A 14,192-nucleotide genomic window follows, 5' to 3' on the forward strand; every position below is an offset into this window, starting at 1 on the left:
AATTTGAAAGGAATCCACACCTTTAACAGATGTGTACTGCTGGTACCACCTTAGAAGTATGTATTAAGACATACACTCTTTAGTGTGTACTGAACAATTGACAGTTCCGAAGCAGTTAAGTAATTGATATCACATGTCCTTATATGGTTTTTCATTTGATGGAGATTTTCAAAAATGTCAGTGTTGTACAGCCCATGTACATTAGTTTCTATTCATAGCTAATTGTTATTGTAATTGAAAATTGTGTTTAATGTGCCTTTGCAAGTTGTGATCATAGTTTCCTGTTCCAATTAATTTTATATAAACCTATAAACAGTACTGAGTGCATTTTCCATCAACTACCGAAGCCGCTTGCCTGGCTTTTACATATTTATCATATGCCTCATAATGAATGTAACCGGACACTTTAGTGTATCATTAAAATTGATAAATTCATATAAGATATACATCATAAAACCATCAACAAACTTAGGGCAATGGCTTCATAAATACCTTTATTGCATGTTAAAAACTGTATTAGTTTCGACAATTTTATTATCTATAACCAACACTAGAAAAGTGTATAAAAGAATGTAATAAATGTATGAATTAAATAACTTGTTAACTAAAAAATAAAAATAAAAAATACAGCTCTGGATTTAAGGTAAAGATGAACTTAACTGTCACTAGACAAGTTTGCATAATAGAAATAGATAGTTGAATCTCCAGTGCAACATAATTTTTAGTAACAAGTATAACTTACAGTAGAAATGAGAAACTAAAACATAATAATACTTAAAATATAGCTTACAGCACTTGGTGCAGCAGTCTGTACACTATGAGTAAAGTCCAAAGCCTGGGTAAAGGAGTCAAAGCCGCCTTTACAATTAAACTAAGCTTAGTGCAACAGTCCATAAATTGGCTCTAATGCATAGTTGAAAAAGCTATTGCAGCAGTGCATAAGTAATTGAAGTAATGCAAGGAGCCATTATTTTTCATCAGTCCTTGTGCATGAAACAGTTTATATGTAGCAGCTCACAGCTTTGGGAAAGAAACTGTTCTGAAGTCTATTCATGTTAACAATTTCTTGGTTTAATTAGGTCACTATGAAAGGGACAAAAAGTCAATCTGATAGGATATTTAAATGTAAATTTGCCCCAGTAACAACCTCTCTCTACTAAATAAGTGATGCTCTGGGAACAGCACACTGATATCAACTATAATAATTGAGAACTGTGAACTATATGAAGTATGAACTCGAATGTTTAAAACTATTTCAATCTGTTACTGCTACAAGTGTTAAATTAAAAAAAATACAATATTAACAAAAATTCTACTCATTGTGTAAGGCATGACACTGTGGGCTACCTTCGGGGGCTAAAAAAATGCATTAAGACTCAACAGCAAACAAACTGTCACACATGAACACTTCACCCTTGCTGAATTTGGGCTTTAATGGACTCAGCAAAACAGTTTAAAAAAATATAATTTCCTTTGTGGTGAAATGACTTCCATAGTGCAAAAATAGCCCAGGGATGTCAGACCTTATGTGAGGGTGATGTAGAAAGCTGCCACTGGAACAATGAACAATGAACTTACAGTATGTAGCCATAACATTGCTAGCAAACTTCTGAGCTTGATTGGCACCAGCCTTCCACCTGCATCTCTGGGTGTAGGTCCTCCTTCTTTGCTGCGACGAGGTTTACACTTGACACATCCCCCAGGTAATTCCCCCCGCAGTGGATGGGGAGGATATCTGGGACTGCTATCCTTGTAGAGACTGGTGGCAGAAGGGGTGAAGGCTGTTTCACCTCAATCCACTCCAGTTGAACCAATGGATAGAGATACCATTAACACCAGGGTTGTTGCCCATGGTGTCTGTAGTCCACGCTGGATGTAGTTGTCCCCAATGATCCAGACCTTGGCTAGATGGAAAAAACATTGTAATAGTGAGAAATGTATCATATTTTAGGCTATAGAGAAAAAGGCAAAAGAAACAGCCCTCTTCTTAGATGAGATCCACAGAGTTATCTGAAAATACATTATTCCCTCGCTTTAGTTGTAAAAAAAAAAAAAAAAAAAAAGTCTGTTGTACTGTTATACATTAAAAACAAAAATTAACTAATTCTCACTTCGGTGGCACTGTGTTGGTGCTCGTTTTGACGTTTTGACGCCTATCATTAACAATGAAACGAAGAGGACCTAAAAAATACTCATAACGTTAAACAGTACTTAATTAATTTAACTGGGAGGATACCAGAGAATACATGTTAATCAATACTGTTATGTGAGGTAACGTTAACTTAGTTAATTGAGCTAATTTCCATCTGCTGAGCACGTTGAGACGCCAACAGTCAACTGTAATAATATTATCTTTTTGTAACCATGACTTAAGGACATTGACAACCCGCTGTCACTGTTAAGATGCACTAAGTTAGGTAATGTAACCTTAGATTTGCAGAACCAATTTTATAACACAATGTTATAATATGTTCGCCCCGTGCATTCTTCCCTTGCAAGCAATATGAATGTGGACGACCCGATGAAAAATATTACTTCATTACCAAGGATAGAATTGAAATAAAAAAGGAATATACCAGTCACAAAAATGAAACAAAAAGGTTGTAACATTGAAGGTGGTTGCTCAAGCTGACCCTCCTCTCAATTCCTATTTATTGACATGAATCCCAATATGATTATGAAAATAATTTTTAAGTTTAGGCCTACGAATCTACTACTGTACATATCATTCTTAATTTTCAAACATGTTGAATTAAAAAACACCATCTGGTTAAAAATGTCTCATATCCCTTTTTCTTGAAAGATAAACAGAGGGCCAAAACTAGTATTTTTACTTTAATACTTAAAAAACATTTTGCTGCTATTACTGACGTACTTTTACTTAAGTATGATTTTCCATGGAGGGCTTTTGTTTGAAATGGAGTGTTTTTACATCGCTGGTACTTTTTTGGTACTTTTACTTAAGTAAAGGATCTGAATACTTCTCCCACTGCTGATTATATATATAGCTGAAGAGATGATCTTGACTGACGTACAATTAATTCATGATATTTCTAAAGGCTGGCAATACAACGTTCAAAATGAAGATATATAACTAATGCAAACTAAGCACAGGTTACACTACACCATTACCTTCGCTATGATAATTTTACAACAGCAGTGCAATATTCATAGTTCGCCTGTGGGTATAACATTGTCTAAATTTGATAAGTAACAGTAACTAACAGTAACATTTTTCCTAAGCAAAAAAGATTGTTGATTGTGGTTGCCGCTTGTTGCAGACTCATGCCCGTGAGCAGCATAAAATCAGATCACTGTTGCTTACAGAATACGTTTAGAGATCTGCACACAAGAAATATTGAGGTAAAATAAAATTTGAACCGCTTGGCACTAATGCTCCAGTGACAGGGGCTGAACACGACATGGGGGACAGGAGGGGCTCTGATTTGTGTTCTGTCAGAACTTTGCTCTCCTCTTTCCATTTAAAACACCACCATTGTTTCCTACGCAGCTATGATTGGGGTTTAGTACATAAAATACCAGATGTGATGAAGTATTAAGGTAATCATACAGTAAAGATTTGGGGCTTTGCAGGAAACATTAGGGCCTTAAGCCCCATAAGGAAGATGGACAATTAACTTTAATTGAATCACTGATAACACTGAAAAATTAAGATATATTCTGGTCATTATGTTTTTGTCAGAAAAATGTATGTAACTTCTCTTTTGTCTTTCTCTAATTTTTTCTTATAACTACATCGGTCAGGTGCATCCTGTTAACATTAATTATCCTTGAGATGTTTCTTCAACCTGATTGGAGTTCACCTGTGGCAAATTGAATTCATTGGACATAGGGGGCATACACCTGTGTATATAAGGTTCCACAATTCGCACTGCATGTCAGGACAGAAACCAAGCCATGAAGTCCAGGGAATTCTCTGAAGCCTGCTGTGACAAAACTGTGGTGAGGCATAGCTCAGGGATCATCATAGATCAGGGCAAGGGTAGAAAACCAATAGAAAACCACAGTAGCCTCAATAATTGTGTAATAGAAGACGTTTGGAACTGACAGGACACTTCCTAGTCAGCTGTCCAGTCAAACTGAGTAACCGGGAAAGAAGGGCCTTGACTTTTAATAAACAGGCTTTCACTTTGTCATTATATGTTCATGAATGTAGACTGATAGACAAAAATGTCAATTCATGCATTTAAAATTACATCCACAACAAAATAAAATTGTGATGGGGTTTGAATACTTTCTGAAGCCACTGTAGTTAATTAAGGTTTTACATCTTTTATTTTTTTTCGCTTCTCTGTGTTTGTGTGTGTGTCTTCGTAGATGTGTTAGGTTGTGTGGATCCACTGGTGTGTCAGAGTGTATGTGGCGCTTCAGTTGGTTGCGCCAACATCGTCTACCCTAAACTAGTGGTAGAGCAAATAACTGTGGGTGAGTTGCATGAACACCCCTCTCTGTATTAGTTTTTTTTTTGTTTTTGTACCTTAAAATGTTGCACTTTGAACTCAGTTGCTTGGCCTCTGTATACTGTAGTATGTATACCACTTTAGAGTACTGTGGAATAAATTGACTGTAAATATGAAGCAAACTGTCATTACTGCACCTACATTATGAAACCGATGCTGACAGATAGCGCTCAAACTAACACATGAACACATCTTGAAATGAAAACTCTGTTGCAGTTTGATTAAGAACAACTAACAAACAACCAAGCAAGAAAAACAACAAACAAAAAAAAATCTTATTTCAATTTTCACTTAATTAGCTTTTTCCAGAACTTTAACCATATCTTATTAGCAGATGAACTTTGTTTAGTTGTCATGGAATTGGCTTCATTGCTTGTGGAATAAACCTTCCAAAAGCATGTATGAACTCCAATATTCATTTGAGCTGCTAGGTTCTTAATTCTTGCCAGATCGTTTTAGAAAACTGTCTAGTTTAGGAAGACTTCAAAAGAAAGGTAACTATGTGCTTTGACATGGGTTTGTATAAACATTTTTTCAAAACGCAGTACATGCTTGATTTGATGTTCATTCGTGACGAGAGAGGGAATTTGAACATAATATATTCTAAACAGTTTGTTTCTTTTGGAACATACACATGTATATATATGTATGTATAAGATATGTTATCGACCCATCAAGCTCATCTAACTACTTTAATTTTTTTGGAACGTAAGAAATTGCATAACTGATGATGGCAAACACGCTTTCATTTGATTTCAGTGCGCAGACGGTCCCAAAACACAATGGATGTTGATTGAACTCCAATATTCATTTGAGCTCCTAGGTTCTTAATTCTTGCCAGATCGTTTTAGAAAACTGTCTACTTAAGGAAGACTACAAAATAAAGGTAACTATGTGCTTTGATATGGGTTTGTATGAACATTTTTTCAAAAGGCAGTACATGTTTGATTTGATGTTCATTCGCGACGAGAGAGGGGATTTGAACATAATATAGTCTAAACAACTTGTTTCTTTTGGAACATCCCTATATATATATATATATATATATATTTGTATATAGGATATGTTATCGACCCATCAAGCTTATCTAACTAATTTAAGATTTTGGAGGTAAGAAATTGCATAACTGATGGTGGCAAACGCGCTTTCATTTGATTTCAGTGCGCAGACGGTCCCAAAAAAAGTCCGACGTTAAATTGGAACGTCTTATAATCCTTCCCAGAGCCTTTTAAGGGATGTGAGGTGAAGGACGTGAAAACACACGATCACTGGTAAGGCAAATATGGATTGATGGGAGTTTGTGTGAACACTTTGCAGAAAATGTTAATGTTGAGCTTAGCAAACTTCATTGAAACTCCAATATTCATTTGAGCTGCTAGGTTCTTAATTCTTGCCAGATCGTTTTAGAAAACTGTCTACTTTAGGAACACTTCAAAAGAAAGGTGTAATGGGAAATGTTTTATTTCTTATTATTCATTACTACTTATCACTGATTAAACCTGTTGAACTATGTTCTTGTAATGTAAAGGGATGCTATGTTCTCTGAATTTAGGATTGTTTGAATGAACCGTATGTACTGATTATAAAAAATAAATGCTGGTCTGAACCGGCTGTACATTTGTGCAGATTCGAGGAAAGAGTGGGGAATTTAACCTGTTTATTCGTGCTGACGACAACGGCTACGTGACCATCACTGTATATAAGGATTTGTCTTATAGTTGGCACGTGTGCGGACTCTGAAACCTCAGTGGTGGAAAGAGTGCTGCACCCTATTCGGCCGAATAGATAGACTCTTGTCCCTGTCTGATGATCATTGCCGGATACTGATTGTTGTTCTCTTTAATTCGACTTGATATTCTGTCATAAATCATTTGAATCTTCATAGACTTATTGTTGTTCTTTGTTCCTCACCTAAAGGCCTTTCTAGCCTAACACTTGGCGACGAGGATGGGATCGGACGCGTGATCTGGACTCCGCCGGACGGACAGACGGGCCAAACTAAACTCCCATTGAGACTGCCATCCTGCGGAGACCGGTTCGCCGATCCGATCCAACGGACAACCACGTACGGTGGAGACATGCAGTGATCAGCATTCAGAAAGAGTTACGATGTTTTGGAAAATCTCACAGCTCAGAGTAGTGTGTTGACAGACGTGTCATAGTTACAGCCGTAGTATCTCCTGGGTTTGTATGCATACTGTGACCTATTGATCACTAACGCACACTTTTGGTCATACAGATAGACGGGTAACTAGAGATGGGCAGCGGGCAAAGCACGGAAGAGACAGACGTAGCCAAAGAGTGCCTTTCGCCGCTATCCTGGGAGTTTGAACCAAATCCAGAAATGGATCGAACTGGGGTTCCCTTCGAAGGGCAGTTTAAGCGAGAATCAACTAGGGCATCTGAAAGCACAGCTGCGAAAGGCTGAATTTATGAGTGCAGCTCAGCATTTTGCTCTGTCCAAAGGTAAAAAAAAACAATGATATATTTAAGGCAGATTGGAAAGCGTTTGAGATGTGGAGAGATGAGGCAAAGAAAAGGGAAAGGCAGAGAACTAAAAAACACAATGACACAAAGACTGAAAATTTTTTTGAACCACCGCCCATGAACAATCTGTATCCTTCTCTCACCGAGGTTCTGAGGAATCCGATGGGCCTGGATCTGGACTCTGCTCCACCGGCACCTCCTCCATATAAGAAACCAACAACGGTGTATACGCCTTTCACGACCCGCGGCCAAGCCCAACAAAGATACAGAGACCGAAGGGGAGGATCCCCTGCCCTCGACCCCTCCACTTCTCCAATCATGCCCATGGTCGAAGTTGCTGGTGCAAGAGGTCCTATGCTTGTGTTCAGACCTTGGTCAGAAGCCGATGTGGCTGAAGCACTGACACATATCTGCAGCCCCAAAGACAACCTCACCAGATGGGAATCTGACCTGGAGCAGTTCATCCAAGAATACAGACCAACTACGTCCGAGTTGCGACGGCTGATGAACAAAACCCCTTTCAAGTGACTTCCACAAGATCCAAAATGTATTCACAGCCGCAACAGTGTCTTGCCGTCTGAAAATCCAGACTTTGATAGTGATGACAATAGCCGCTATGCCAACGCTGTGCGAGACCTCATTGACGCTGTCAAAAGGAAATTTCCTTTGAGACTGAACTTATCTGCCATCACCTCCATGACTCGGGGGCCACAAGAAACCTGCAGTGCGTTTTTAGCACGACTGACGTCGGCCTTTGATGTCCACAGTGGCCTCAAGAGACCCGACATTATGGGTGTTGAACCGCTTGACCCATACGAAGTTCACCTGAAAGAACATTTCCTGAGCAGAATGAGGCCAGAGTTACTGCAAACAGTGAGGAAGACTTGCGTAACCTCGAAAACCTGTTCACTTGCAACTATTCTGCAACATGCAGAACACGCTGAGGAACAGCTCCAGAGACGTGATGACCACAAGAAAAAAAGCAGGCAAAAGATGTTGGAAGACGCACAACTAGCCATGTTCAATGATTGCAGACCACCCACGAGACCATCTCAGCATCGATCGGGAGCAGTATGGAGAGGGGGAGGAGGGCACGGAAGAGGCAGACCAAGGGGAGATCCAGATGCATGCCATTATTGTGGGGCCGTGGGCACTGGCAGGCGGACTGCCCTAAGAAGCATGTTAGGGACCCGAATTTCGTCGGGTCCAAGTGAAAGGAGGGGACCCCGGGGGAGCGGACTCCGGAGCCAGAGCATCATCTTTCTCCAGAACCGCAAGTAACACACCCTACACCCACATCCACACAATTAGAAGCTAAAAATACCATAGGAACACCTATTCTCAAATTTGCCATGTATTCCACTGATAAAAGCTACAAGAAATTTCCAGAGCTAACACTCATGATATCTAATTATCCTGTAAAGTTTCTAGTAGATTCAGGAGCTACAAACTCAGTTTTGCGAGCAGATGCCTTACCTTACAAACCTAGGAAAAGTGGGAAAACATGTTTAACAATAGGATCGAGTGGTGTTCCAATTTCTGAGAAATGTTCAGTTCCCCTACAGTGTGAATTAGATGATCAGATGGTAAAACATTCCTTTTTAGTGTCACAAAACTGCCCCATAAATTTGATGGGAAGAGACTTGATGTGTAGGTTTGGCATTGTGTTATACTCTACCCCAGATTGTATTGAGGTGTTAAAACAGACCCAGCTCCCCTGATATCAAATGATTAAGTGTGATCCTAGCAGTAGACTCCTGTATGTTTATGAATGGAAGTTAGAAGCGCACAAGGTAGTCAATGACCTCACTATGTTTGCACGAGCACACTGCCCCACAGCTGATAAGATGCACAGTCAGTCACTACACTGCACGTCACATGTCAGCACAGGGCCAGACACAGAATATGAAAGGTTTTGGAATGTCGAGCAGAAAGAAACAGAGAAACTTCTCTGTTTAAGCATGTATATTGGACAGAGCAGGTTGCTGTTGTGCCTGTATCTCTCGCCTCTTCGCAAGAGGAAGTGTTTTCGCGGCTCCACCCCTCACATTTCATTGGCCAAACCAGCGGATTGGAAATGGCAGGACTTAGGTCCTCGGCTGCGTCGTCTCAGCCTATCAGACTTTGTGCCGGCTGCGGGGTACCCCATAATGGAATATAGCGCTAAGGAGGGAGTATTCCGAATAAACCTGCCAGACACAGTGTCGGTTCAAAGGTCGGTAGTGCTCTTGGAACAAGAGAAGTGTGTTGATCAATTCATGCTAGCAGAAGCTGATGATATTCCGGAGTTGTCTGAGGTTCCGGCTTCCTTGTGGGCTTCCCACAAATACGATGTGGGGCTCATCAGGGGAGCAGAGCCTTTGGTGGTGCACCCCAAGTCTGAATATAGACCATGTTTGAAACAGTATCCCTTGAAAAAAGAAGCCATTGATGGCATAACACCAGTGTTTGAGTCATTGTTGAAATCAGTTGTAATAATCCCTTGCAACTCCCCCGTTCGTACTCCCATTTTTCCAGTAAAAAAGGTCCGTGGGGAGGGCCGACCTCCTGAGTGGAGATTTGTCCAAGATTTAAAGGCCGTAAATGCTGCAGTCTACCAGAGGGCACCCGAGGTATCCAACCCACATACCATATTATCATTAATTCCAAGAGGGAGCACACATTTTCTGTTCTTGATCTGGCTAACGCATTTTCTCTTTGCCAGTCCATCCAGATAGCCAGTTTTGGTTTGCCTTCACCTTTAATGGGAGGGGTATACTTGGACCCTGTGCCCAATGGTTTTTCACGAAAGTCCGCCGTGTTTCATCGAGCTCTTACTGAAAATCTGCAGAGTTTACATCTCCACGCGGGCTCAGCCCTTGTGTCTTATGTAGATGATTTGCTAATTTGTAGCCCTTCAGAGGAGGCCTGTAAAATCGATATTGTAGTGCCACTCAAACATCTGGCAGAGAATGGACACAAGGTCAGTCGACAGAAGCTTCAGTTTGCCGAATAAAGGTGACCTATTTGGGACATGTGATCATGAGGAGGCGGGGGTCTCTCTCCCCCAAACGGGTAGCTGATATTCAGAATCTACCCAAACCAGTAACACAAAAAGAAATGATGAGCTTCCTAGAAGGGCGGCTTCTTATTGTAGACAGTGTATCCCCAATTATGCAGAAAGGGAGGCACCCTCTCTTCCATGGTCCATGGAAAGACACTGCATCTTGGCGTGACAAACTGACTTGGACTCCTGGCCAAGACAGAGCATTTGACGACTTGAAGACTTCTCTAACTCAGGCCCCGACTTTGGGCCTGCCAAGACCAGACCTGCCTTTCACCCAGTTTGTGGAACAGAAAGGTGGGTTTATGACTTCAATCCTGTGTCAGGCTCATGGAGGAAAACTCAGGCCGGTCACCTATTTTTCCTCAAAACTTGACTCAGCGGCTGCAGGTCTCCCTCATTGTTTGTGTGCAGTTGCAGCAGCAGAGAAAGCAGTACTAGCTTCACGGGACATTGTCGGATATTCTGATGTAATACTGATGGTCCCGCATGCTGTCGCGCACATATTACATGCACAGAAAACATCTCACTTATCTGCGCAGAGATGGCTCAGATATCATAACACATTACTTGAACTACCTAACATCGTGGTCAAACGCTGTAATGTCTTGAACCCAGCAACGCTCCTTCCCACCGCAGGCAGCGGTGATCCATAAAACTGTGTGGACGTGTTACAGCAAATATGTACCCCAAGACCAGATTTAACAGACACTGCCCTCCCTAATGCAGACATGGAGCTCTTTGTTAACGGATCCGCTTCACGCTCACCTGATACAGGTGCGGATCACGTTGGATTTGCAGTAGTCACATCACATGAAACACTTATCAGCGGAAGACTTCCTTCACACTTTTTTCAGCCCAGGCAGCAGAACTGGTCGCTCTTACCGAGGCGTGTGAGATAGCGAAGGACAAGACCGATAACATATATAAAGATTGACGCTATGCTTTCGGGGTAGTAGATGATTTTGGTACCCTGTGGAAGCATGAAGGTACTTAACATCAGCGGGGAAGCCTATTGCACACCACACACTTGTCTCAGCTCTCTTAGATGCTATCCTCTTACCCAAAGCAGTCTCTGTTATGAAATGTAATGCTCACACTACATCCGTTGATCCTATTTCCACAGGTAACGCAGCAGCAGACGCGGCAGCAAAGTCAGCAGCTTCATCTGAACCCTTCTTTCCCCTCTCTCATCTGTTATCTGTACCGGTCGACCTCAGCCCATATGCTGACCTTCCCACACTTCAATCCCTTGCAACAGCACAGGAGCGTTCCTTGTGGGCACGTTCGGGTGCTGTGTTCAAGGATGGAGTTTGGACTGGTCCTGACAGTAAGCCATGCTTGCCACGGGCCCTTTTCCACACATATGCTAAACTTAGTCATGGAAAAGATCATGTGGGGAAGAACGGCGTGCAAGCTGCTATAAATGCTAATTGGTATACAAAAGGGTTTTCAATATTCGCAGCTGATTTTTGCCAAAGATGTGTTATTTGTGCAGCAAATAATGCTTCAGGTGCCATTAAAGGTGCCGCACCAAGGGCACCCACCTCCAGACAGGCCCCTTTGAACATCTGATGATGGATTTTATTGAATTAACTCCATCAGAGGGGAAGAGATACCGTTTAGTGATAGTGTGCATGTTCAGCAAATGGGTTGAAGTCTTTCCTACTTCCAAACAGGATGCTGGAACCGTGGCAAAGACCCTCTTAGTTGACATTTTGCCACGCCGGGGGATACCACGACTCATAAGCAGTGACAACGGACCTGGGTTTGCTAATCGAGCCCTCGATGAAATTTCACAGTATCTAGGATTTGACATTAAACATCACTGTTCTTACCACCCACAGTCAGCAGGTGCAGTCGAGCGGAGAATGGTACCGTAAAGGCTAAACTGGCTAAATGCTGCGAAGAAACAGGACTGTCATGGGTTAAAGCACTTCCATTGGTGCTTTTCCACATGCGCATGCGCGTTAGGATAAAACATGGTCTCTCCCCTTTTGAAATAGGAAGTTTGGAAGCCCCCCCTCCACAGGGTGGGGCCCAGTGAAACCCGCCTTGACCACCGGCAATTATGAGGATAGCATGATAAGATACTGTGCTAATTTGTCAGCAGCTTTGTCTTCTTTACATGCACAGGTGAAAGCTGTGCTCCCTTCCCCAGCTGCAGCAGCCCAGCACCATTTGAAGCCGGGAGACTGGGTGCTCATTAAGGACCACAGACGAAAACACTGGAAGCAGAGGCGCTACATCGGGCCTTTCCAAGTCCTCCTGGTCACAGAGACAGCGGTGAAAGTAGACGGGAGAGCACCTTGGATACACGCCAGCCACTGCAAACGCATCCTGGAGGTCCAGAGGGGAGGAGCTGCGTAGACCAGAGCCAGGGAACTGGCAGAGGTACAGTTGAACGCGTCGCCGGAACCTAGCACCTCGGTGAGAGGGGAGGAGTGCGGATTGGGCTCTGCCTGCACTCCGAGCTTCAATAACCGTCAAGAACGGTGGGACTACTGCTGTTACCTACTGTTATCATTAAGTGTGATTGTCCTAATCCTTTATGACATCTCTGACCTACAGGCCCACAATTCCAGTAATTATACAAGTACCAGCCCTCATTCGTCCCAAGAGAGAGTGGCGAGAGGGGAGTATTACTTTCCATTGTCCCACTGGCCGATGTGGTAAGGACAATTGCACAATATATACAGTAGAAGATGGCGCGGTGACTAACATCCAAAGAGAGTTAACAGAGGTTGTGTGTGACACCCGATCTGCGACCAATAATGTTTGCACTGTATGGTTGCATGAGGTGTTTGACCATAAATCAGATTTTTCGTATTGGTGCAGGAGAACCCGGGCTTGCCAAGAAGCTCCAGCCTATGGCGCCCACAGCGAATGGTACAAGACGTGCCAAGCCAGGATACCGAAACCCGGCATGATCATGTTTAAGTGTCCTGCGGGATCATGGGCAGATCACGTGTGCCACATATATGCATTAGGACTCTCTGAACCCTTTTTTGGCCATTGGTCTGAATTAAAAGCAGCACATGTGCAGACCCAGTGCGACACACATGACACATGCTCAGTGACTTTGAGTGCTAGATTCGATTCCAGCTGGGAATACCCTACTGGTGCAGCAGACCTGACGATTGTGACACCGAGCCAAATTACCCAACTGACTTGTATTGGAAGCCTGCATGTAGAGTAAGCTTAGAATTAAGAAAACTCCCCACCCGTGTTCCACCTTACGAAGATCACAGCACCGCTTTATCTATAATGACAGAGTCTGCACATAGAAGTAACCTTTTAATTTGTGGGATTTGTCAACATTTGCCCACTTCATCTAAATCTCCTATGCTTGCTCCGGTTCCATTCACGGGAGCAGACTGGCGTGTTAGGGGTGGCGAGTTATATCTGACCGGTTCAGGAAAATGATGAAGACTGCTACACACCTTCATCACACGCAGCGCCCACCACGGGGACCCTCCATCAGTACGAGGGTGATAAAGGGGAAGTTATACGCTTTGTAATAAGAACATTTAACTATCAAGAACATCCGACTGGCGTTAATTGGGTAACTCTTTTTAAGTTAACATATTACAAGAAATTTGTTTTACAGGGGCTGCGCTATCAAATGCAAATGACTTTAGCTGAAACAAATTGCACTACTGAAAGTACGTGGGTAAATTCTGAATGTGTCCTTTGACCAAATACAGCATCCATCTGTCTCGAGGTAGGAGTGCAGAGTACACCATGGGCAAAAAGGTTTAAGGTAATACAGCCGTAGTATCTCCTGGGTTTGTATGCATACTGTGACCTATTGATCACTAACGCACACTTTTGGTCATACAGATAGACGGGTAACTAGAGATGGGCAGCGGGCAAAGCACGGAAAGAGAGACAGGCGTAGCCAAGAACGCTACATGTATCACCAGGGGTTGAACCGTCCAAGAAATGGATCGAACTGGGGTTCCCTTGAAGGGCAGTTTAGCGAGGAATCAACTAGGGCATCTGAAAGCACAGCTGCGAAGGCTGAATTTATGAGTGCAGCTCAGCATTTGCTCTGTCAGGTAAGAAAAAACAATGATATATTTAAAAAGTAGGATTAGGCGTTTGAGATGGCGGAGAGATGAGGGCAAAGAAAGGAAAGGCAGGGAACTAAAAAACACAATGACACAAGACGAAAATTT

General features: G+C 42.4%; 1 protein-coding gene across 10 annotated transcripts; it reads left to right on the plus strand.

Annotated features, from left to right (window-relative positions):
* Positions 1-3,908: 3,908 nt before the first annotated feature.
* Positions 3,909-13,766, plus strand: LOC120787820. 10 transcript variants are annotated; one of them, XR_005707087.1, is made up of 6 exons: positions 3,909-3,963; positions 4,339-4,446; positions 5,643-5,752; positions 6,399-6,584; positions 6,721-6,947; positions 12,148-13,766. XR_005707087.1 is itself a non-coding variant. In XM_040123367.1 (3 exons), exons 1-2 carry the CDS (start codon positions 8,696-8,698, stop codon positions 12,379-12,381), a joined length of 1,119 nt encoding a protein of 372 aa, XP_039979301.1. In that variant the 5' UTR covers positions 8,199-8,695; the 3' UTR covers positions 12,382-12,405; positions 12,850-13,766. The 10 variants fall into 10 exon arrangements, 2 of the variants coding, with proteins under 2 accessions (XP_039979301.1, XP_039979300.1); XR_005707088.1 differs by having other exon boundaries at positions 12,173-13,766; XR_005707091.1 differs by having other exon boundaries at positions 6,399-6,546.
* The last annotated feature ends 426 nt before the right edge of the window (positions 13,767-14,192 follow it).

The sequence above is a fragment of the Xiphias gladius genome, unplaced genomic scaffold (genome assembly GCF_016859285.1).
Source record: "Xiphias gladius isolate SHS-SW01 ecotype Sanya breed wild unplaced genomic scaffold, ASM1685928v1 HiC_scaffold_67, whole genome shotgun sequence".
NCBI lineage: Eukaryota > Metazoa > Chordata > Actinopteri > Istiophoriformes > Xiphiidae > Xiphias > Xiphias gladius.